The following is a 25,000-nucleotide window of genomic DNA, read 5'->3' as shown; positions in this document are numbered from 1 at the left end:
GTTCAACCACAAAGTGTATCATCAATCATATCGACTGTAAGCTGTAAATACTTTCTTGTGAATGTTCTACCACGTGTGAGTCGTCAAATATGAAATGTATATGATGTGTCAAAAGCGCAAAAATTTACACCACAAATCATTTGCATATAACATCGGTAAATAAAAGAATTAATTGGTCATATCAAACGAAATAAATTTCTTAGGGCTACGTTTATCGGTCGAGTACAAGAGTAATTTAGCATTCGACGATGGACGTATTTTCCGCAACAGCCACTATAAAACCGTGGTCTGGAAAATTTTGATAACAAGTAACAATAAAGTTAATCGCAAACTAATTTGAGTGAATGATATGCCGATGTGCGCGTTACAATACGTACTTAAAATTGGGTGCTCAATTGCTTGACCGGCGAACGGAAGTGTCTGGCCATGATAACAGTTGGATCAAAACCACGCGTGGTTCGTCGGAAATGATACCCAGGGTAATTGACATTTTTTCGGTACATGGAAAAGCACAGTATGAAGTCGTTATCCAATTATCAAAGATTCGCTTGTTGTATGCATTCTAACAAACTAACGATCGTACATGCAATTTAGCTACTAGTTAGTGATTCTAAGTAGCAGCATTCATTAGCACAATGCAAACTAAGTAGGAAGGCTACACAGTCGTACCTCGTTGTAACGAAACTTTGATGTATCGTAACCTTTTCTAACTCAATCATGCGTAATTTTTTTGGCTTTATTTATTAACTAAAATAATTTTAGTTACTATCACAAATCGATATTCACACACTTAAATTATTTTACAGGAATCCGTGAATTTCATCGTAATCTCAATCACTGAAAAGTTCGGTGAAATATATTAACGGATTAACGGTAAATTTTTACAGTTTTCGATAAAATTTCACCGGAATCCGTAGAATTTCGACGGAATTGCGGTGTTTTATTTTAAAATAATTTAAGTGTGCAGGGAGCTAGGGGAACTTACGTATTCTCGGCAGTCTAAGCAGCTGGACTCTTAAAAAGGCAATTATACACAACAATTAAGTACAAGAATCAGCAGGAGACACCTGAAATACACTTGAGCACTCTTTATTCATTGATTATTATACTCAAAACACTATTATGTTCTCTAAATCATCTGCTTTTCCTCGCCAAAATCACGAGGATCTTGTTCTTTTATCGGCAAAGCAATTACTATTGTCGGCAGCTAAAATTTTCTCTTCGGCAATCCAAAACTGTGCAAAAACTAGCTTATGTATTGGTTACTTTTCGCATGTGTTTTCAATGACTGAAATTAAACGTCACTCATTATGTTCTACTCGTTGAAAGGGCCAATGCGGAAAAATACAGGCTACACTGAAAACAGCGTTGCAGTTATGAATACAGTAACAGAGAATCAAATTGAATGCACAACGCCACTTAATTTTTTGCAGACTAAGGCGCCATCCACACATTACGTAACGCTGTAGGGGGATGGGAAGTAAGCTCAAATGTTGCGGCTCATACATTTTTTTTTTTTCATACAGAGACCGTTTCGGAGGAGGTAGGGGGTCGAAAATTGAACAGTTTAGCGTTACGTCATAAGGGATCATGCACAAATTACGTCACGCTCCAGGGGGGGGGGTCAAGTCAAGCGTGGCAAAGGGGGGTGGGGTCAAAAAAGTCGATATTTAGCGTGACATAATTTGTGTACAATCCCTAAATGGACGCTGCCTAATTTCGTTTCCATTTATTTCATCGAATATTTTTTTATCAAGTCTCACTGTGGCAGCATTTTGGCTGTGAAAATTGACATACCATGGTTATAAACTTGCAGCAGGTACGATTCTAACCAAGAACCAACCAAACAAACAAGAACTTGCAGCATGACGTCATTGTTAATTGGTTCATAATATAATGCTCTGCAACGAAAATCCACAGAACGCAATTATTGGATAATTTAAATTTCAGAATTGCGTTTGAATTGCGCGTAATATTGTCTGCGCGTTACTGCCACCGCTTGATGTTGATTTAAAATTAGTGCCGGAATATTATCCCTTTTATTCGCTCCTGATCCGCACCATCCGTCCGCATTCAAACAACACGCATGACTTTTGTCGTCACGAAAGGAAGAAATCACAAAAGAGGAAAAGATGGACACACTGGGCCGTATGAATAAAATGTAGTAAACTTGAGTTTACTACAATATCGGTAGTAAACGCTATATGTGGAACACGAGTGGAACATGTTTGTGTCATTTCTCTTTCTACACCTTTCGAACATACTACAAACAACGCGTTGCTATGAATAAAGGTAGCATTTACTACAAAGCTACTGGTAGTTAGCTTCAGAGGTTGCTACTCATGCTTTGAGATTGTTGAAATGAAGGGAATAATTTGAGTAAATATCATGGGAAGACGATGTCAGTTTTGATATTTCGAAAGGTATTTTGTGATTTCCGTAGAAATTTTGATATTTCGAAAAGAATTTTGAGATTCCGGTAAGAAATTTTGAATTTATTTGAGAGATATGGTATTCTTTCTGGCGTTACGTCCTAACTGGGGCAGAGCCTAATTTTCAGCTTCTCAGTGTTCTTATGAGTACTCACACAGTTTTTAAGTTAGAGCTTTCAATGTCAATTGATCATTTTGCATGTGAATATCGTTTGGCAGTAATTCTTAATTTTATGTAAGAATGACTGATTCTGGAATCCCTATAGTAATTCTGGATTTCCGATAGGCATTTTAAATTTTTTATAACAATCCTGGGATTCTGGAAGCCATTCTTTTGGGATATTTTAAATCCGGTATTTGATCTGGCTATTAATCTTTTGAAATTATTCGGGTATCTTCAAGATGGTATTTCTGTAAGGATTTCTGAGATTTCAGTGAAATTCCTGCAAACTCTAGTCCGTATATTTGGAATTCTTGTAAACATTAGACCCCTTTGATTTCAAGTTCGGTGGGGATTTCAGAAGAAATCTTGAATTGTAGTATAACGCTTTGAATGTCTTAATGTAAAAATGTAAAAATGAAAATCCTTAATTCAACCACTATTGTGGGAATTTATTTTTATTTCTAAGAATTCCAGGGATACTACCAGGAAACCTACCAAAATAACGAGAATCTCACAGAAATACTAAGAATTCCTTATCCATCATCGGAGTTCAACATGCTGTTTTTTTTTTTAATTCACAGAGGAAGCTCAAAATTCTACCGCTATTTCATCAAATTCTCAGTACTGTAATCTTGAAAAGTTCCAAACCTTTATAATTCCATAATTTCTGTAATCTAGAGATTCCTTCATAGGATGCAGATTTCTAGCTAAAATTCCAAAATTCTCAGAAAAATCCTTGTTGTCAAATCATTATAAAATTCACATGCACATAAAGGGAATGGTTATCGCAAATTTACACTTCAAATCGTGTAAAGTTACATAACCTACATGAATTTGTGTTCATGATCGATTACGCGATGCATAGCGGGAATGTAGTACTATACATATTTTCACATGATTTGTCGTATGAATAAGTGAAAAATTTGGCATCCCCTTTATATGCATGAATTTTACGCTGCACTCTGAATGGACTTTTCTATATAGCATCAGTCACTTGTTGAGATTGTTGAATTGAATGGAATAATGTGAGTAGAAAGCATAGACAATAATGTCAGTTTTGATATTTCGAAAGAGAATAACCAGCCATGATGTATGGCAGACATTTTTGTAATCGGGCAATTTTAATTCTAATTTAGTTAATTCGTTACGAAAACGTGACAATTCGGATGTTATAATTTTGAGATTTCCTTGAAAAATCTGAGATTTCAATAAGAGTTTTGAGATGCCGGTAAGATTACTGTAGAAATTTTAAATATTGGCAATTCAAATATTTATAAAGTAATACTGCAACTTTATGTGACATCCAAGATTCTCGGATTTCCTTTGGAATTTCAATTTTTTTTATAAAAATTCTGGGATTCCGATACATTCTAGATTTGTTATACATAATAATTTTGGGACTATTTAAGGCTTTCTGGAACTCTTGTGGCAATATTAAAAATTCGCAATCTGATTCGATTATTGATCTTTTGAAATTATTTTGATATCTTTAAGAAAGTATTTCTGATATTTTTAGATTTTATTTACATCAAAATCTCAGTACTGGAATCCAAAAAAGTCTAATAATTTCATAATTTTATGTTTCTGTAATATCAAGATCTCTTTAAAGGACACAGATTTTTAGCAAAAATTCCAAAATTCTCAGAAAAATCTTTGTAACTATCATCATAAAATTCACATGCACATAAAGGGGATGCTAGATTTATCGCAAATTTATACTTCAAATCGTGTAAAATTACATAACTTACATGAATTAGTGTCCATGCTCGATTACGCGATGTATAGCGGGAATGTAGTAATATTCATATTTTCACATGTTTTGTCGTGTGAATAAGTGACAAATTTGGCATATATGCATGATTTTATTGATTTTAAGTGTCACTCTGAATGGAATTTTCTTAACGTGCATGATCACTCTGCACTCTGAATAGAATTTTCTCAACGTGCAGCATCAGCCACTGCTCATGTTCGAAAGTAGTAGATACTACCGTTTTGATTCATATTACGGACACTTAAGGCCTCAGTGAAGTATAACCCAGCTTGGACCATACAGAATAATTCATTCTGTATGATTTTTTAGCGTTATCGAACGTCAGAAGCCCTTAACTTTCGGATGGTGGGTAAAGAATACGCGTCCGCAACTTGAATAATTTTAAATAAATCAAAACGTGTGGCCTTTTCATGATTCTTATTCCGGACGCTCCCTCACTTTTGCCTCATATTCCGGACGCTTTGATTCGAATTACGGACAGCTCATGATAATCATTAATGGTACAGTCAAATCATCAATTGAAATCGTTCAACCACTTAAGAGACGTCTAAGGTAGTTGGGCATTATAAATTTGCAAATATATTTATGGAAAAAACCTAATAAAACGAGCCTCGAAAATGAGAACTTTTGGATGGCGAAAATTGAAAGATTTCGTGTGAAATGTTTCCCATACAAACGAGAGTGTCCGGAATTTGAAGCTGTCCGTAATATGAATCAAAACGGTACATGTTCGAAAGGTTTTTTATTCATACCAAAAGTGTAGTTAACTTTATGGATTTTGTTTTTGAGTAGATGCTACATGTAGTAAAGTTCAATGTTTTTTATTCATACCGCCCACTGTCTTCTAGTTAGTTCCGACGACTGTAACTCATTACTCGCTACACACTGGTTTCCTCTCCTTTGAAAGAACTGAAAATAACGGCACCAGTACCTGTCAAAGTTTACAGGTACTGTCGTCGAGAGTGACATTAGGCCAAATTATAATCTGAAATATCTCAGCAAGCATTGGGAATATTAAAAAGGAAACTTTAATGTAGTATTCCTCACGGCATAACAATTAGCAAGGCAGGCTCTTTACAGGTGTAAACTCGAATTTGGTTGTAAACATGTGACGTCACTTCTATCGTACTTTATACCATTGGGACCACTAGATCGTTTTCTTCACAAATTTGTTCGAGATAGATAGGAATGACGTAATCAAGTAGCTGTCAGTTTTCGGAATATATCCTCTTCTCAATATTGTAAACGTGGTAATCCTTGAAATTATCTACAACGACAGTCGAATTTCGTTCGTTGCACTATCTTTAAGTGGGCTACGTTTCAATTGGGCTCCCGTTAGTTGGGCTGTAGCCCACCAAAAAAGAGAGCAAACGTCACTTTCTGAAATAAGACGCAATTTATCAATGTTGATAGGTCCGTTTTTTTTTTTGTTATTTGACGGCTCGAAACTCAGCCTGATTAGTCAAAGTCTTGCACTAAGTGGGCTATAGGTTTAGCGCAACGAACGAAGCTTGATTGTACCATTAAAATATTAGATTCATGGAACTAGTAGTTTATTTTTAATAAATCAATCGAAAAAAGCTTGAAAAGGCCTTTTTAAATTGTCACTTTTGAGGCTTCAAAGATAATTTCGCTTTTAAGTGTACGAATACTATTTTGAAATCTCACATTCCTGTCCATCATATCATTCATCATATTGGAAAGCTCTAGAAAACTTGAAAAGAAAACGATTCTCTTGATTTGTTCTTATTGCGTATCAATTCTACACGCAGCAAACTGGACTATAGAAATTCATATATTTTGCCTTAAGAATGGTGGAACGATTATTGCAATACGAAAGCTGTAGGTATCGTTTTAGCATCAACCCACATTAAGGCGTCGATAGACAAGGGGAGTGCGTACAAGCCTATCGATCGGAAGGTTCTTGGTTCGATTCCAGGATGCCGCGAAAATTATTTCGATTTTCGAAAACAATCCGATGTCTTGTGGCGCATTTTCATAAGGGATTCCTATGTTTATCGATAGTTCACTTTCCTGAGTGCAGTTTGTTTGGCCCAATGTCACCCCCTCGGGGTGAGTTTGTGCTAATTTCCATACGTTTCCTATTTACAGGAAAATAATCAAATTCCAATCATTTGTTCAGTTTTTGCCAAGTATTCTCATATTTAGCCGAAAATACCATGCAAATTGCGAAAGTTGTATAAAAATAAATGAGGACTTACGTATTTTTGGCCAAATCTCACCCCCAACGACGGTACTTGCGCAGTTGTTTTCAATTTTCTTTAAATGCAAAAGGTAAATAATTTCCCCGTGAATTGAACTATTCGCTGAATGGCTGTGGTCTATAAAGGATGCTGCTTTTGAATGCTCTATCACCATGGTATTATCGAGAGAGTGAATGGTAACATTAAAAAAAATCCAGTTGCGATTATTCACGATTTTTAGTTGATTTATGATTAGCACTCTCCGAATATTGTTCGATCGGATCAAAATCCAAACTTTGCCTGTAAAATTTATTTACGTTCATTTTATTCTCAGTGTATGAGAAAATCAGAATAGACCCTTTGCAAATCAATTTACTTAAGACTTGACACATAAACATCATCCTCTGATTCGCGACTACGAAGCTGCTGATGTTTTCTTCTATTTTCTGTGAGAAAAACAAGGAGAGATGTTTTTTGCTTTTTTTTCACGCACACGATGACAGTTCCTTACGAGGTTTTCCGTTGGTGCGAGTGCTTTGTGGAACCTCTTTTTGCTTCGTAGTTGCGAATTGCCTGTAGAACAACAGGAGTGTTGCCAAAGTAGTTAATCTTTTAAAAGACGTATATTTTATATGTTTCTCAGTATATTGATGTTTATGCACTACAATACGCAAATAAGGAAAGTATTGATAGGCTCAATTATTACCAATGCATGCTTTGTTGCCTAATTTTAATAAATTGATTAGTTGTGTTCGACTTTTTCAATGAGTTTAAATTGTGAATAATAAATACACCGCAATTGAATATGGTTTCCTGGCAACCTTGTCCAGTAATAAAAAGTGATTGCCGAGGAAATCAAAGTGCATTAATTTTAATTTGTGATTTGAAGCATTAAAATTAAGTATTTTCGAGTTCTTTATATACAAATCGAAAGTTCAATAGTGCATAAGTGATCGGTGCGTTGCTTTTGTGAATAAAATTGGAATTGAAGCGGAGAATTGGACCGTTAAAGTGGTGAGTTTTTCTTAAGCTGTTCTTGTGTTGTTTTATGGGGCAGCTCACGAATGACGACAAATTTGTAAGCATTTTTTTCTTTTAATGATTCAACCCATGTTATATAATATTTTTGTGAAAGATGAGATTCACATGGCAGATTATAGTTCAAGGAATGTGTTGAGTACATTGAAGTTAACTCTTGTTCCTTAGCTTAGCTTAGCTTAGACTGACTACACATATCAATGGTTGCTATTCCGTGATTGACCGAAGTCAGTGAAAATGCACAAAGAATCAACTAGAAGTTTGACTGGGATTGGCCATAATCTTCTTCAGTGTGCATAATTCAGTGCCTCTATTTATACAGGGTCAATAACGGCGCCGGCCACGTCCTTGCAGTCAGGTGGGATTGAGGGAAGGAATGTTAGTGTGTAACCTTTGCTATTTGGAGACCGTGTTTGCCTCTGCATCTCCACAAAGGTTACTGGGAGGGATGTTTGTTAATGGGGAGGATCGTTGGGTCACAGGATTCACTTTGATAAGCAATTAGACCATGATAAATAATTATTTGTGAGATATAAACATGATTATGCCGACACTTGGGGTGACGAACCATTCAAAGTTTGTTGAACAAATACCTAAATGAAACATTCCTAACACTCCTATTCTTATGCCGACACTTACAGTGACGAACCATCCAAAGTTTGTTGAATAAAGTGAACCTTTCGGAAGTCTACACTTGTAGTGTCCAACCATTCAAAGTTTTTTTTTATTACAAAAATAAAGGTAAAAAGAAAGGGGTGTTTTGCATAGCATAGCATAGCATAGCATAAACTGACTGTACATGTCAATGGCTGCCACTCCGTGACTGATCGGAACTGGTAAGAATTGCACTACGATCCAAATGAATAAGGGATGGGAGTTTCCGCTTACTCTCGAAGTGCAATTTTAGCAGATCTAATACCACTGATCAATAACGGCGCCGGCCAAGTCCTTACAGTCAGTCGGGATGGGGAAGGAATGTTAGGGTGTAATGATTGTTGCTTCCAGAGACCGAGAATACCTCTGCATCTCCACAATCACCACGGGAAGGGTGTTTATTAGTGAGGAAGGAAAAGATCTGGGAGTCACCTCTGGTCGGTGATGCGATCCATGGACAAGGGGGAAATATACGACTTGTATTTAAAGCTAGTTTTGTATTTTTGTCTCGAGAAGTTTTTGGAAAAATCACGTCAACATCTATAATGTCGAACAATTCAAAAGACGTTTTTATTAATGACGAAAACTGAAAATTACATGTACATACTTTAACTTATATGAAACAGGAATAATGCCGACACTTGTAGTGACGAACCATACATAGTTTGTTTGAAAATTACATATGAGTACCACTGTGCATCTTGTCTCGATATGGTAGAAGTTCTAGAAAATACGTCAACATTCACAATGTCGAACAATTCAAAGGATAATTTTTAATAATGTCAAAAAGAGAAAAATATATGTATATTCAAATTGTATAAGAAAAAAGCATAATGCCGACACCTATAGTGACAAACCATACAAAGTTTGTTCTAACATTACATAAAAGTTACGCTTTCAAGAAAATATGTGTTATCATAAGCATGAAACGAACTCACCAGTTGGCCATCCATTCTCGACTGAACACAAAACTGACACTGACAGCAAAACTTCTTGGCGTCCCGAAAACAAACCGTCTTGCTTGGGCCCTCCCAAATACGTACCCAGCAAGACGCTCCAAAACAAAGGGAAAAAAAAAAAAAAAAAATCTCCGGCGACGAAAACACGCGCGAAACCGTCAACAAACTCTATCGGACGACGCAAAACCGAACCGTCCTGCTTGGGCTTCTCGAAGCACTACCCAGCAAGACGCTCCAAAACAGGGGGAAAAAATTCTCCGGCAACGAAAACGCGCGAATCCGTCAGCTAAATCAATCGGACGACGCAAAACCGAACTGTCCTGCTTGGGCTTCACAAAGCACTACCCAGCAAGACGCTCCAAAACAGGGGGAAAAAAATTCTCCGGCAACGAAAACGCGCGAATCCGTCAGCTAAATCAATCGGACGACGCAAAACCGAACTGTCCTGCTTGGGCTTCTCGAAGCACTCTACATTGAAGTTAACTCTTGTTCCGTAGATAAATTCAAACAAGGACGATAAGTTAGTGCTGCCGAAAATACCCTCAGGGTGCCGAAGCCACAATTTACCCTATTATCTGAATGTTAGAATGAAATTTTTTTCGTCTATATTGCATGAAAAACAAAGCATTGATTTCTCGGGCATATCTGCATTCATTGATCGTTGCTCTCTTTGCATTATTTCAAAAAACTGATTCACTTTTAGTAAGATGTTTTCGTACTGTAAGATAAAGAACCACTATATTCTGTTTCATGAACAAGGTTTACAGGTTTATTATATTTGGCGAAGTTATTAGCAAATGAGAGGATCGATGTAGGGAAACGGCTCATGTCAGTTAAGCCCTCATGGAGGAACAATGTCGAATTCTTCTTTATCGTCCCACTGGAACGTAATCTTGAATAAAAAAAACTTTAGCGACCTCTTTCCTGAAAAAAGAGACCAGTATTCTCTGTAGGAAATCCTACAGAAAATTTTAGAGCAATATATGGAGGAACTTAACGAAAAATCTTAGGTCGAAAGCATTGCAGAATTTATGGAAGATTTCCTTATAGATTCTTTTCGAATAATCCTAGTAGAATTTTTTAAATAAATCCCTAGGAGTAACCATGGATGAAATCTTGAATGAATCCGTATGAAAGCGTCTGAAAGAATTATGTAAAATTTAGCGTAGTAATTCTTTTAGAGTTTTTAGTTCTACTCTGTAATCATAGAATACATGTTGAACAAAATTTTAAAGAAATCTGCTTCGTTATATCATAACAGAAAAGAAACTCGCGTTACGTTACATCGAGGTATTACTGTCCTATGATATATGATATCTGTTGTCTACCGCCTTAGAAATTCCACTCTCAAGTAGCAAAATCTGCATACGATGTCCGAAAACAATTCCGCATCAAGGCAATGACAAAACGTGACTTGCCGCACTCGTGTTTTATTGCTGCTGAAACGTCCTCCCCGGCCCAGCCCATCTCCAATATGACAACGCATAATGAATCACGCGGACGCGGGTCAGATTTAGTTTAATGTGTTTTAAACTACCAATCTCAATTGATGTGAACAAAACAAAACGCAACACTAAACTAGACAACAGCATATCAATCTCCGTCTCCGCCTCTATCTCTCTACTTTCAGTGGAATCATCGTACGTGTTGCGGCAATTGTTCGCGTGCACTCACATCGCAGTCCAAGCTTAGCTCTACGACGCGGAATGATTGTGTCGAACTCATCGCTGCGGTTGAGCTAGAACTGCATCCGGCAACGTTGCTGTCGAATCGCTCCACAAGTCAGCCGGTTTGTTGTTTTATAGATGCAAAATATCACCAAGCCAGCGGTACCCACGTTTCTTCCTCCATCCCATCCGGACGTCCATCAACGGTTCAAATTCTTGCTGAAGAAGGGGCAAAAGCCGCCAGCCAGCAGTGAATACCGGGCCAAGTTCACGCGCAGTGTGTCAGTGTGTTTTGTGATACATATTTAATTCAGTGCTACACGCCAATTGAAGCCAATTACAGCCCAAGTGTGACCGGGCGGGCGATAGTGTCTTCTGAAGAACGACTCGTAAGAAACGACATCTTCTTATAGCGAAAAGCTCGTTACATCTGCAATACCCGGAAGGAACATCCTAGTAGCTTCGAGCCATAACCGAGGTTATTGATGGATCAAACAAACGACCGCACCGGACCATCATCATCATCACCATCATCGTCGTCCTCGTCGTTGGTGACAAATCTACCACTATTGCCGTTCTAGATGAAAGGACTCAACAGGACCAAATGTCGCATCGTTAGGCGCTTGTTTTTATTTTTCGCCACCCTTTCGGTCATCCCGTTTACGGTGCTTTATCTCGTCACCTCGGATCATCTGTATCGGTTCAGGGCGTACAATGTGAGTATCAAAAATATTCTTTTTTTGCAGTCTTTACCGATACACAGTGGCGAAGAGCCGGACAAAACCTCGAAAATTGAAATCGAAATTTCATTTTAAAAATATACTTCAACTAAGAAAATTACAAATTATGACTCTATCGAACAAAAATTGAGTCGTCGGGAATTTTTCAGTGTTAGAGGATGTCATGGCAGTTCTTAATTTTTCATCATCGTTATATGGATAGGGACCTTCCTTAGCCGAGCGGGTAGAGTCCGCGGCTACACAGCAAAGCCATGCTGAAGGTCTGGGTTCGATTCCCAATCGGTGCAGGATCTTTTCGTAATAGAAATTTCCTTGACTTCCCTGGGCATAGAGTATCATCGTATTGTACAATTGCGAAAATGGCAACTTTGGCAAAGAAAGCTCTCAGTTATTGATCAAAGGTATCAATTTGAAGATTCCTTCGATTTTGAGTACTGTTATGTTGTTTAATTTTAAATATGTGTTCAATCACCGGATTTGCTTATATGTTGAGCTTCCGGAAAACTGTGACAACGAATTCAAGATGAAATCCAAAGCCAGCTTGTACTGTGAGCAGATATAATAATTTCATGAAATAATAAAATATATTTTTCCGATAATTTCAACATACACTTAAATATTTGCCATGACAATATTAATCGCGTAATGAAAAGGAAACCGTAAAAAAAATTAAAAAATCTCAAAAACACCAAAATATACCTCTCTGGAATTTTGACATCCGTTTCATCAAGTACTCTATGTTGCCTGAAAATTTGAGCTTGCAATTTTTTGCGCTTTTGGAGATATTAAGGTTTAAAAATTGCTCTATTTTTTCAAGTTTTTTCATAATTTCTAAGGTTTTATGCGTCGTATTATTATTTTTTTTCCACCAGAGCTTGCGTTCGTTGTATATTAATCAGCAAAAAATATTATATGACATGGTTCTTAAAAAAAATGTCAAATTCGGTGAAAAAAATCGTTTTTTCACTAATTTTCTCTAATCTCGTCAATAACTCGAAAACAGTAGGCTGTGGAATTTTGACGTCTTCGAGAGAGTTGTTTATTTTATCAAAATGAGCAACTTTGCCGAACATGCCAAGTCTCTAGAACGTCAAAGTAAAAAGTTAGATTGTGGCGCCACCTATGCGGACGATTTACGAACTATTCGTTTATGTCAGTAGATGGTCCTCGTTGTTACAAAAAACTTTCCCGAAGACACCAAATACCGGAAACGCTTCGTTACCGAGTTATTAATTTTGTCCCGCCAGATTGCGTCCCTGGCCCATTGTGCAATGTTCAAAGCAATGACATGTAGTTTTTGTGGCATGAATTGTTTTGTTAAAGTTCAATGAATATATTTGGGCAGAAATAGTTTATTTTTGATGGTTAGACTAAAAAATTATTTTACTAAAAAGTTAAAAAAAAACTAAAAAGTTAGGTAAAAACTTATTTGTTTTAATTTAACTTATTTTACTTTGAAAACTACAGAAACATCTTGTTTTAGAACCCGTTTGCCGCGATATATATTTTTTATCAGCATTAAATTTCCTAGTAGAAATCTAGTTAACTTGTGAAAAATGAAATAGACATTTTTGAAATTTCATCAACAGAAACAACTAAGAAACCTGCTGTTTTTACCTATAAAATTGAATTTGAAGCGTTTATTCAATAAAAATCCAATTTGATAATTCATATATCCGCTTAGGCGATCGACTTTCATAATTCTTACAGCAATGATACCAAATACTGTACAAAATCAACGTACACTTAAAAGTTCTCGAAATGGATAGTATATCTCACTGAGTTATAAAGTTATTAAGTTGAAAGCACTTCCTAGTTTTATCTGGAAAACTTTTTGGCACGAATTCAACAGTGCAACACCATTCCAAACGATGGAATATGGTATTTATTGATAGTTTTAAATCTCCATTGAACATGTTTGGCAGAAGAAACAAATTTTTAGATTAAACTCAAAAACCGCTTGATCTAAAACCCAATATTTCAAACCTGTTTGCCTATTAATCAAGCTCTAACTCAATACCATATAGATTTTTTCGACATGCATTCAGTTTTGAAAACCCAGTGAACATGTTCAGTAGAAGAAGAAATATTTGATTACAATCCGAATTTCTTTCAATTAAAATAACTTTGGCAAAGAAAACCCATAATTATGAACCTGTTCGCCCATAAGGTACCGTAGGGCAAGTGGGTAAATGGGGTAAGTGAAAATTATTGTTATATTTTACTGAATATGTGAATTAACTTTTGAAACTCATGCGTAAACCTTACCATTACGATAGGTAACAGATATCTGAGATTTTTCAGCCATTATTGCATAATTAAGCGAAAGATTGTTAACCTGTCAACTATCACTCCGCAACAAGTTGGCGACGTGCAATCTTATTTTAATATTTTCAGCGGAAAAAAGCTGTGGAAAATAATTTTATGTACCACTTTTAAGTTGTCCCCTCTAACAGTTTTAAACTGCAATAAAAAAGGTTTGGGAAATAATTAAAAATAACTAAATTGAAACATCGTCAATTTTCGAATCACGTGGGATAAGTGAAAAGTTTAGGTAGCTATAGAGGGATTCCACGGAGGCATGCAAGTCGATTCTGATCGACCATTTCAAAAATATCTGAAACTTTGCACAGTTTTTCAGTTCCATCTAAATCGTCATTTTCCGATATCAAATCTTCAAGTTGAGTCACGACTAACTTTTCAAAAGGGTGTATGTGAAAATGGTTCAGAAATATTCAAAAAGCTGCACAGCAAAAACGGTTCGTTCGATTGTTAGACAACTAAAGAAACAAAGTTAGACAACTAAATAAAGATTCCAAAAAAAATACACACAGTAAAAAAAAAAAAAATTGCATTACATAACATCATTTTTGTCACAAAAACTCAAATATCTCAAAACCCTATCGGTATACCAACGTAATTTTTTGAGGGAAAACGGAATTTTTTGTTAAGGGTACCATATGAGGTTAACAAGTTGTTTTCATGATATTTTATTTAATTATTCATAACTATTATAGCATCTATTAGAAAGTTAGACGCGATCCAGTGTTGTGATCTAAAGTCTTGATAGTGTCATATTTTTTATTGTACGTAACTGAAGAAAAATTCTCTCAATAGTGTTGAAACCTTTTGATAAAAGAAACCTATAAGAAATCTAATATTGAAGACAAAAGCTACAAAAAAAGTTTTCTATACAGGTATACGACTAGTTTACCTGCAAAAAGTTTACCTCGTAGAGAACAAGGCGGGTCTATACCCAGGTGATCTAGTATACGTAAAGCAGGTCGGTTTTCTCGGCGCTGGTTTTCTCCACAAAGTTAAAATCTGATTACACCTGGGTATAGACCCGCCTTGGTAGAGAATAGACTTTGTTAATCATATTTTGGAGAAAGCGAGTACCTTCAACAACATCAAAAACATGATAGGTACATACCATGAACATGCTCACGAAAAAGCTAAAAATATACTACCACTATGGTTATAAAAGATTTAATTGTAAAATTTTTCTTCAGTCAAGCAAACAACACCAAACTAGTCAGTAAAAACTTAAAAGTGATTTTGTTTATTAAAATCTAACGAGCAACATGAGTAGTCGCTTTCTCAACTGTTGCAGGCCGTTTGCAGAAAAAAAGTGTTCGAAAGAGCTACGAAATCTCACCGAAAGCACCATAGATAAACTGAAAGCGGCTGGTTATGCTCCAATGTCTACATTGAATACAAATTTACGCATTTGTACGTCCTGCCGTTTAAACGTTGACAAACGGGCAATCTGTACATCATCGGTGGATCAGGTTGCAGGAAGTTCGAAAACAACAACAACTGAGGAATTACTAGATGCACCGACAACAACTGAGGAGTTACCAGAAGTACCAAGTGCAGATAGTCTTGCCACGGTACCATCAGCGACATCTGTTTCAACAAATCAATCAGAAGATGAGTTCATCCAGAAGGTCAACATCGAACGCTTTAACGAAGGGATAGCTGGAATAAAAGTGACTCCGATTAAATGGATGAAGATGGGTTACGTCAATTATCCCGAGAAAAAATACCGTGAAATCAACGAAGCTGTACGAAGAAACCTCTTCAAATTAGGAGCTGAGGATGTGGAAAATACAGACTACGATGAGGTAATTATGAATATGAAGGAAAGGTTCTCGAATCTAGCCACGACAAGGAAAGAAAAATTATTGATTTTGTCGATGCTGCCAAGCTCGTGGTCTATTCAAGACGCCAGATGGAAAGCGTCAAGCAATCCAAAAACGATTAATGATGACTACTTTGAAAAAAGCGTATACGCGCTTCAAGGAAATTAACGAAAATATTAAGGTAGGTTTTTCCTCATTTGCAAGCCTTCGTCCAAGGCAATGCAAGCTTCTATCCAATTCAGGAACACATAATGTTTGTGTGCGCACAACACACGAAAATATTAACCTAATCTTACATAGTTTGAAAAGAATCAATTTATCAAAGGATATTAAAATGTTAACTGGTAGTCTTTTGTGTGAAAATACAACATCAAATTGCTATCTACGATATTGTTCGGATTGTCCAGATTCTTCATCATTGGAAAATACTTTATTCGCTGAGTTTGAAGAAAATTATATTGATCAGTTATCATTTGAGCAATGGGTGACCACGGATAGGTGTGACCTAGAAACTATTGTAAAACCTGTAGATGAGTTAGTGTCATTTTTTTGCTTGAAATTAGAAAGTTTAAGTCCTCACGACTTCATTAAAACAGAGCAATCCCGCTTTTTTAAAAATACGAAAAATACATTACAAGATGGTGAATTTTTAGTAATTTGTGATTTTTCTGAAAACTATAGCTTTGTATTGCAAGATGAAGTGCAGTCCCATCACTGGAACGTACAACTAGCTACAATTCATCCATTCGTTATTTATTTCAATGGAAGTACGCAAATTGAACATTTTAGTTTTATTGTAATTTCCGAAGATTTAAGACACGACTCAGTATCTGTAAATTTGTTCATTGCCAAAATGATTAACTTTTTACGCGTTGATAAGGATAAAGAAATCAGAAAGATATATTTCATGTCTGATGGAGCAGCATCGCAGTACAAAAACCGTAAGAATTTTTCGAGCCTATGTCAATTTAAATCAAAGTACGGAATTGATGCAGAATGGCATTTCTTTGCTACGTCACATGGCAAAGGTCCTTGTGATGCTATTGGAGGAACCATAAAGCGCATGGCCACAAGAGCAAGTTTAGCCAAAGAACGTGAGCATCCAATTAAAACTGCAAAAGAACTATTTGATTGGGCGAATCGCAGAAAAGAAGAAGATTTAACAAAATTATCAATTTGTTTTACTACTACTGAAGAGTACGAATTAACGGCATCAGAGCTCAGCGAGCAATATAATAACGCGAAAACGATCCAAGGATCCCAAAAATTTCACTGTTTCATTCCATTGTCAGAAAATAAAATTAAAGCAAAACTATACTCGAACTGTACTGATAATGATGCAAAAGTGTTCGATATTGTAAAAAAATTGAATAACAATAAATAAATAAATAAGTATTAATACAATGTTTTCATATGAATGAGATCATATAACGCATACCCAAATCCAAAACTTTTAAGGTTTATATATAACATTTAGAAACTCATCGATCATACTCTAAAAAAAATATCCCGGTAAAAAAAAATATTTTCGTGTAATCTGTTAATTCATTTTATTTTATACATATATACATATACATATAATATTTATACATATACATAATATTTATACATATAATATACATAATACTAATGAATACATGAAAACGACTTGTTTAATTCACGCAAGGCCCTTAACAATAAAATCAGCAACAAACTGCGGTTCCCGTAATAATTTACACCGAAAAATTTTTTTTTTTTTTCTACTAAATGTGAAAATTGTGACATGTTTGAAATGTCATAACTTTTTTGTTTATTGGTTTACCATCACCAAATTTTTATGGTAGATAGCTAATATAATGGACCGTTTTCCCTCAAAAAATTACGTTGGTATTCCGATAGGGTTTTGAAATATTTGAGTTTTTGTGTCAAAAATTATGTTTTTTAATGCAAAAAAAATTTTTTTTTTTACTGTGTGTATTTTTTTGGAATCTTTATTTAGTTGTCTAACTTTGTTTCTTTAGTTGTCTAACAACCGAACGAACCGTTTTTGCTGTGCAGCTTTTTGAATATTTTTCAACCATTTTCACACACACCCTTTTGAAAAGTTAGTCGTGACTCAACTTGAAGTTTTGATATCGGAAAATGACGATTTAGATGGAACTGGAAAACTGTGCAAAGTTTCAGCTCAATAGAAAAAAATGAATTAAAAAATTTACCAAATTTTGGTGCTGTTGCTTGGAATCACTCTATAAGTATAAAAGGTTCGCAATTCTCATAGAACAACAGAACGTGCTGATAGTTCAAGAAACACTATACTCAAAACGTTAAAAGCTATTATCATGGCCAAATCATGGAACTTCCCTAACAAAAGGTTGCCAAATATTACGATATTAATATGTTAACTTCGGACAGCCGATTAAAAGCAAGACTTTGATTGAAAAGTTCCAATATAAAAGAACGCACGGAAATCTCGTGGAATCTATATGAAAAGCTAGTTCAAAACATAAAAAAATGGGGTATAGGTCTATCCACATAAAATACTTTCTAAATACTTAATTGAAGGATTACATACTCTTCTAAATACTTAATTGAAGGATTATACAGAGCAGAAATGGTATTGCTGTCCTATGATGTAAGAACTAACATTGGAAATATTGCAGTTATAATGCTGTCGAAATATTTCAACAAACATAACTGAACAGAAGAAAATTCAAGTAACAAGAATACAATTTCCTTTGTTTACATGTTTTTGGGTTTTCGGCTTTCAGTCTCTAGGGATCATAAACGGATTTCCGTTCTACACCTGAAAGCCGAAAACCCAAAAACATAACCTCCATCACAGTCGATTCCTGTATATTTGTTTACATGTCACTTATCTAATTGTTCATTGGGACTCCTTAACAAATCTTAAAGGTAATAGAAATCGTGAATATAACTGTTAGTTTTTGAATTTATTGTTCAAAACGATAAACTTTCCACTTGTCCCACTTGTGGGCAAGTGAAAAGTAAGAAGACGTTTTTCAAAAACTTTTTATATACTTTTTTCTTTAACTTTACATAAAAATCAATTCAGCATACTGCTTATATTTGTTGGGAGTAACGCTAAAAAATATACACGACCTCATTTGTTTTATAAAGCCTCTAGAAAAAAAACTAGGTTTTGAATAATTTTAAAGTTAAACAAATTCTGGGTGTTTACAATATTAACTATGTCTACTTAAACATGTTCGATGGTTTTGTACAATAAAAATTATACAAAAAAAAACTAAATGCCATCTCTTCAAATTTGGATTCACAGGCAGTTAGGGTTTTGCTCGATATCGAGATACGGAAGAGTTGACTGTAAAATAAATTTTGAATGTAATCTCAAATTTCTATTATTACTCAAAAATGTTCTCTGGAATGTTGCAATCAAATAAATGTCAAAAAACTGACATGCTATTGATTTTAAATTTGATTATTAGGCAAACAGTTAAGAGAAAAGGATATTTCTTAGTTCTTTTCAGTAATTTAAATGTTGAGTTCAAGCAGGTTGTTTGCAATTCTACAAGCAAATGTGTGTCGAAAAATGTCAAAAAGTCTCATTGAACAACATCACAGAAGAGTTAAGTTAACTAGATCAAATCCAAAAGGTTCAAAATGTAGTACACCGTACTCCAAAAAACTTTGTCGAAGATTCCATATATATAGCATACATATCAAGAGCACTAAATGTTTTGGCATGCGAAATCCGCGATCTATACAGATATGCCTCGTAAGCAGGCATTCGCTCTCATTTGAGTATGAAGCACGATCAAAGCAAGCAAAGGAAAACATCCCATCTGTTGCGGTCCACGATCGTCATTGTATCGCAAGGTGTAACAAGTCTGATAAATGGAAGCAGCGTGCAGCATGTTATGATAGTTACAGAGAGGGATACGTGAGAGAATCTCTCAATTTTCTGAGGATTCAATCCCTGCTCGTAAGGGATGCTCGAAATATTTTGTTTTTTTTTTGCTTTACATGCAGCATCTGTCTAGTTATCAAGGATAATTCGGGTTTGAAAAACCTTGAATTATAATATTTGCGGTAAAATCTGACACGATTATCATGCCGCTTCGTTATGCGAAAAAAATGGTATTGGAAATGTGTTATTTTTTGAAAATGCGAAATGTTATAAGTTCGTTATGGTAAAGTGCTCGCTTTGGTAAGAAAAAATCGATTGTGCTACTTTTCCCCGAATGTCGGTTCCCCGAACGCCAGTTCCCCGAATGTCGGTTCCCGAACGCCATGTCCCCGAATGACCCGTTTCCCCGAAAAGTGAAATAGTTCAAATAGGCGCTTAAATAGTTTTCAGTGGCAGGATGATTAATTGAAAGAACGATAAGCGATCCAAAGAAGGAGGTATTTGTGCATTCTCGGCTATGCACATGTTGCCAAAAATGCTGAAGACGGTAAAACTCCGCCAAGCAAATAAAGAAGGGTGCATATAAGACCAGTAAGGAGTGTATCGGAAAGTAGTCGCAAACATTCAAAACGGTATATCTCAGAGCATAGTTCATCTTTTTAAAAGCTTTTTTCACGCAAATCTTCATCATGTCATCAAATATTGAAGCAGCTAAAAAAATATTGAATAGTATGCAGTCTTAATATAAATACAACAAGGTTCATAAAGCATGGAAAATAAAATCTTGCACAAAATTACATTTTTGAAGTGTCTTCTGAAGATTCGATGATTTGTATTGAACAAAATGTGTATCAAACAAAATAGGATGAAAAGCTTATTCTATCGGAAAATATGTTTACTTCACACAGCACGTAAAAAGAAATTCAAAAAAATAAATTATTGCTCTAAAAAAGCTCAATTATTGGAACAAGGTCGGTTTTAGAAAGTCACTTTTGTTTAATCAACTTTTGAAGCTCTGTCATATACAGCGGCAATTGTATAGAATAACATTTTTTGCTTACATTACTTCATAAATATGCAAAGAAACTTTTCCAATCAAAAAACAATTTTTTATTCATTACAATCGTTCGATATTACCATTAACGTGTAGAAAGAAAAAATCAAAAAACGAGGTCTTTAAAAATCGACTTTTTTTTATTTTTGTATTTGCTCTCAAATGCTTGTTAATGAATTTTTCAAAATATTTTTTACACTATGTCATGAGAGTTGTGGCACAGAATATATCAGCATAAACAAAAATCATTTTTTCTAAAAATTTTACTCATTTATAACCATATCAATTTTTTCAGAGGTGTGCAAGATTTTCATCGACATCTGTTAGTAATTTGCAAAATTATCATGCAAAATGCCACTTTATTGAAACAATATCACCACATCATCATTTTTAAATACATTGTAAAGCATTTCAACGAGAGAATACGGACCGGAACAATCGGCAAAGACCACAGCGACGAAAATGGACTAGCGATTGGAAACTCGGTACGTGGAACTGCAAATCTCTTAACTTCATTGGAAGTACTCGCATACTCTCCGATGTACTGAAGACCCGCGGTTTCGACATCGTAGCGCTGCAGAAGGTGTGCTGGACAGGAGCACTGGTGCGAACGTTTAGAGGTAATCATACCATCTACCAGAGCTGCGGCAACACACGCGAGCTGGGAACAGCTTTTATAGTGATGGGTGATATGCAAAGGCGCGTGATCGGGTGGTGGCCGATCAATGAACGAATGTGCAAGTTAAGAATCAAAGGCCGATTCTTTAACTTCAGCATAATTAACGTGCATAGCCCACACTCCGGAAGCACTGATGATGACAAGGACGCATTTTACGCGCAGCTCGAACGCGAGTACGATCGCTGCCCAAGCCACGACGTCAAGATCATCATAGGAGATTTGAACGCTCAGGTTGGCCAGGAGGAGGAGTTCAGACCGACGATTGGAAAGTTCAGCGCCCACCGGCTGACGAACGAGAACGGCCTACGACTGATAGATTTTGCCGCCTCCAAGAACATGGCCATTCGTAGCAGCTATTTCCAGCACAGCCTCCCGTATCGGTACACCTGGAGATCACCTCAGCAGACAGAATCGCAAATCGACCACGTTTTGATCGATGGACGGCACTTCTCCGACATAACCGACGTCAGAACCTATCGTGGCGCCAACATTGACTCCGACCACTACCTGGTGATGGTGAAACTGCGCCCAAAACTATCCGTCATCAACAATGTACGGTACCGACGCCCGCCCCGGTACAATCTCGAGCGGCTAAAACAACCGGATGTCGCCAATGCGTACGCGCAGCATCTTGAGGCAGCGTTGCCGGATGAGGGCGAGCTCGATAGGGCCCCTCTTGAGGACTGCTGGAGGACAGTCAAAGCAGCCATTAACGACGCTGCCGAAAGCGTTGTCGGATATGTGGAACGGAGCTCAAGAAACGATTGGTTCGACGAGGAGTGCCAAGAGGTTTTAGAGGAGAAGAATGCAGCGCGGGCTGCAATGCTGCAGCATGGTACGCGGCAAAACGTGGAACGATACAGACTGAAGCGGAAACAGCAAACCCGCCTATTCCAGGACAAAAAGCGCCGCCTGGAAGAGGTGGAATGCCAAGAGATGGAGTTGCTGTACCGTTCTCGAGAAACGCGGAAGTTCTATCAGAAGCTCAACACATCCCGCAAAGGCTTCGTGCCGCGAGCTGAGATGTGCCGGGATAAGGATGGGAGCATCTTGACGGACGGACGCGAGGTGATCGAAAGGTGGAAGCAGCCCTACGATGAACACCTGAATGGCGCAGAGAACACAGGCACAGAAGGTCAGGACAGCGAAGGCGATGGCTACGTCAGCACAGCGGACAGCGGAAATCAACCAGCTCCCACGATGGGGGAAGTTAAGGATGCCATTCAACAGCTCAAGAACAACAAAGCCGCTGGCAAGGATGGTATCGGAGCCGAACTCATCAAGATTGGCCCGGACAAGTTGGCCGCTTGTCTGCATCGGCTGATAGTCAGAATCTGGGAAACGGAACAGCTACCGGAGGAGTGGAAGCAAGGCGTTACATGCCCTATCTACAAAAAGGGCGACAAACTGGAGTGTGAAAATTATCGTGCAATCACCATCCTAAACGCCGCCTATAAAGTGCTATCCCAGATTCTCTTCCGTCGTCTATCACCTATAGCAAACGAGTTCGTGGGAAGTTATCAAGCAGGTTTCATCAACGGCCGCTCGACAACGGACCAGATCTTTTCCGTGCGGCAAATCCTCCAGAAATGCCGTGAGTACCAGGTCCCTACGCACCATTTGTTCATCGATTTCAAGGCGGCATACGATAGTATCGACCGCATAGAGCTATGGAAAATCATGGACGAGAACAGCTTTCCCGGGAAGCTCACAAGATTGATCAGAGCAACGATGGACGGTGTGCAAAACTGCGTGAAGATCTCGGGCGAACACTCCAGTTCGTTCGAGTCTCGGCGGGGACTACGACAGGGCGACGGACTTTCGTGCCTGTTGTTCAATATTGCGCTTGAAGGTGTCATGCGGAGTGCCGGACTTAACAGTCGAGGCACGATTTTCACGAGATCCGGACAATTTGTTTGCTTCGCGGACGACATGGATATTATTGGGAGAAAATTTGAAACGGTGGCAGATTTGTTCACCCGCCTGAAACGCGAAGCAACAAAAGTCGGGCTAATGGTGAATGCGTCGAAAACAAAGTACATGCTGGTTGGCTGAACTGAGCGCGACAGGACCCGCCTAGGAAGCAGTGTTACGATAGACGGGGATACCTTCGAGGTGGTGGACGAGTTCGTCTACCTCGGATCCTTGTTGACGGCTGACAACAATGTTAGTCGGGAAATACGAAGGCGCATCATCAGCGGAAGTCGTGCCTACTATGGGCTCCAGAAGAAACTGCGGTCAAGAAAGATTCACCCCCGCACCAAATGCACGATGTACAAAACGCTCATAAGACCGGTAGTCCTCTATGGGCATGAGGCGTGGACTATGCTCGAGGAGGACTTGCAAGCTCTTGGGGTTTTCGAACGCCGAGTGCTAAGGACGATCTTCGGCGGCGTGCAGGAGAACGGCGTGTGGCGGCGAAGGATGAACCACGAGCTCGCTCAACTCTACGGCGAACCCAGTATCGTGAAGGTAGCTAAAGCTGGAAGGATACGCTGGGCAGGGCATGTTGCAAGAATGCCGGACAACAACCCTGTAAAGATGGTGTTCGCCACGAATCCGGTCGGAACAAGAAGGCGTGGGGCGCAGCGAGCTAGGTGGATTGACCAGGTACACCAGGACCTGGAGAGCGTGGGTCACAGTCGAGGATGGAGAGAAGCGGCCATGAACCGAGGGAATTGGCGAAATATTGTTGGCGAGGCTTTATCAAGATAATTGATGTAAAGCCAAATAAGTAAGTAAGTAAGTAAGTAAAGCATTTCTGATCAAAACATTGTTTGTAGGTTCAACCCATTATTTTTGAGACTGTTTTGAAAGTTTGCGACTACTTTTCGATACACTCCCTACGACCACCACCCTGAAATTGGACGCAACATGAGTTCGACTAGTAATTTCTTCAGCTCGCGTTGATAGCGGTGTACTTATTTGACAGTATTCTATCATCAGTTCATACAAATTTATGAATATTACATCTATTCAAATCTTCATTACATTTAACTTCTTGGTAGCAGAAAATAAGGATGGAGGGGAAATTAAATGGAACTATTCATCATATTCCAATAAAGGGATTTCTTTGAAGCCTTTCATTATACACCAATATGCATCGTATTGTAAACTTGACGTATCATATACTTTCTCAGGCAAGTCATATGATGCTGTACATTCACCATGATAAATGATAACTTTGATTTTCATTTCAATAATAATAATAGACAACTTCATTTGCATAAAACTTTTTTTTTTAAATCCCCTGGCATTGCATTAAAAGATGCAATAAGTTTAGAATAAATACACCATATTCCAGTAAATTTGTACACTCTAGTAGAAATTAGGGTAACGTATATAACTTGGACATGCATATTTGGACAGGCTGGTCGTTCTATGCTCATTTACAATGAGATGATGAGCAATTTATGTACGGAAAATCATGTATTACATTATTATTACTCTATGCTACTTATTAATGATGGCCATTTTCATAACAATTACAAATTGGCTTCAAAAATATCAAAATTGTAAATGGTATCAACAGAACATCTGTGAAACCTACGAATGCAAGTGGATGCACATTTCAAGAACATGCATTGAACGCAATAATAGCGCGCAGAATTGGCATTCATAAGAAGTTT

At 37.3% G+C, this 25,000-nt stretch overlaps 2 protein-coding genes across 6 annotated transcripts in view; one reads left to right on the top strand and one right to left on the bottom strand.

The window, feature by feature from the left end:
* The window catches only part of LOC5579864, a 90,025-nt gene that overhangs the window by 29,019 nt on the left and 36,006 nt on the right, over nucleotides 1–25,000 (bottom strand). The gene's annotated exons all lie outside the window — the stretch shown is intronic.
* The window catches only part of LOC5579865 (carbohydrate sulfotransferase 11), an 88,260-nt gene that overhangs the window by 28,243 nt on the left and 35,017 nt on the right, over nucleotides 1–25,000 (top strand). For all 5 annotated transcript variants that reach the window (XM_021839861.1, XM_021839863.1, XM_021839862.1 and 2 more), the window contains exon 2: nucleotides 10,852–11,604. In XM_021839861.1, the coding sequence (XP_021695553.1) occupies nucleotides 11,470–11,604 (135 nt within the window). In that variant the 5' untranslated portion in view covers nucleotides 10,852–11,469. The remainder of the gene's footprint in view (nucleotides 1–10,851; nucleotides 11,605–25,000) is intronic.

The sequence above is a fragment of the Aedes aegypti genome, chromosome 2 (genome assembly GCF_002204515.2).
Source record: "Aedes aegypti strain LVP_AGWG chromosome 2, AaegL5.0 Primary Assembly, whole genome shotgun sequence".
In the NCBI taxonomy this organism is placed as follows: Eukaryota; Metazoa; Arthropoda; class Insecta; order Diptera; family Culicidae; genus Aedes; species Aedes aegypti.
This window is presented reverse-complemented; position numbering and strand designations above follow the sequence as displayed.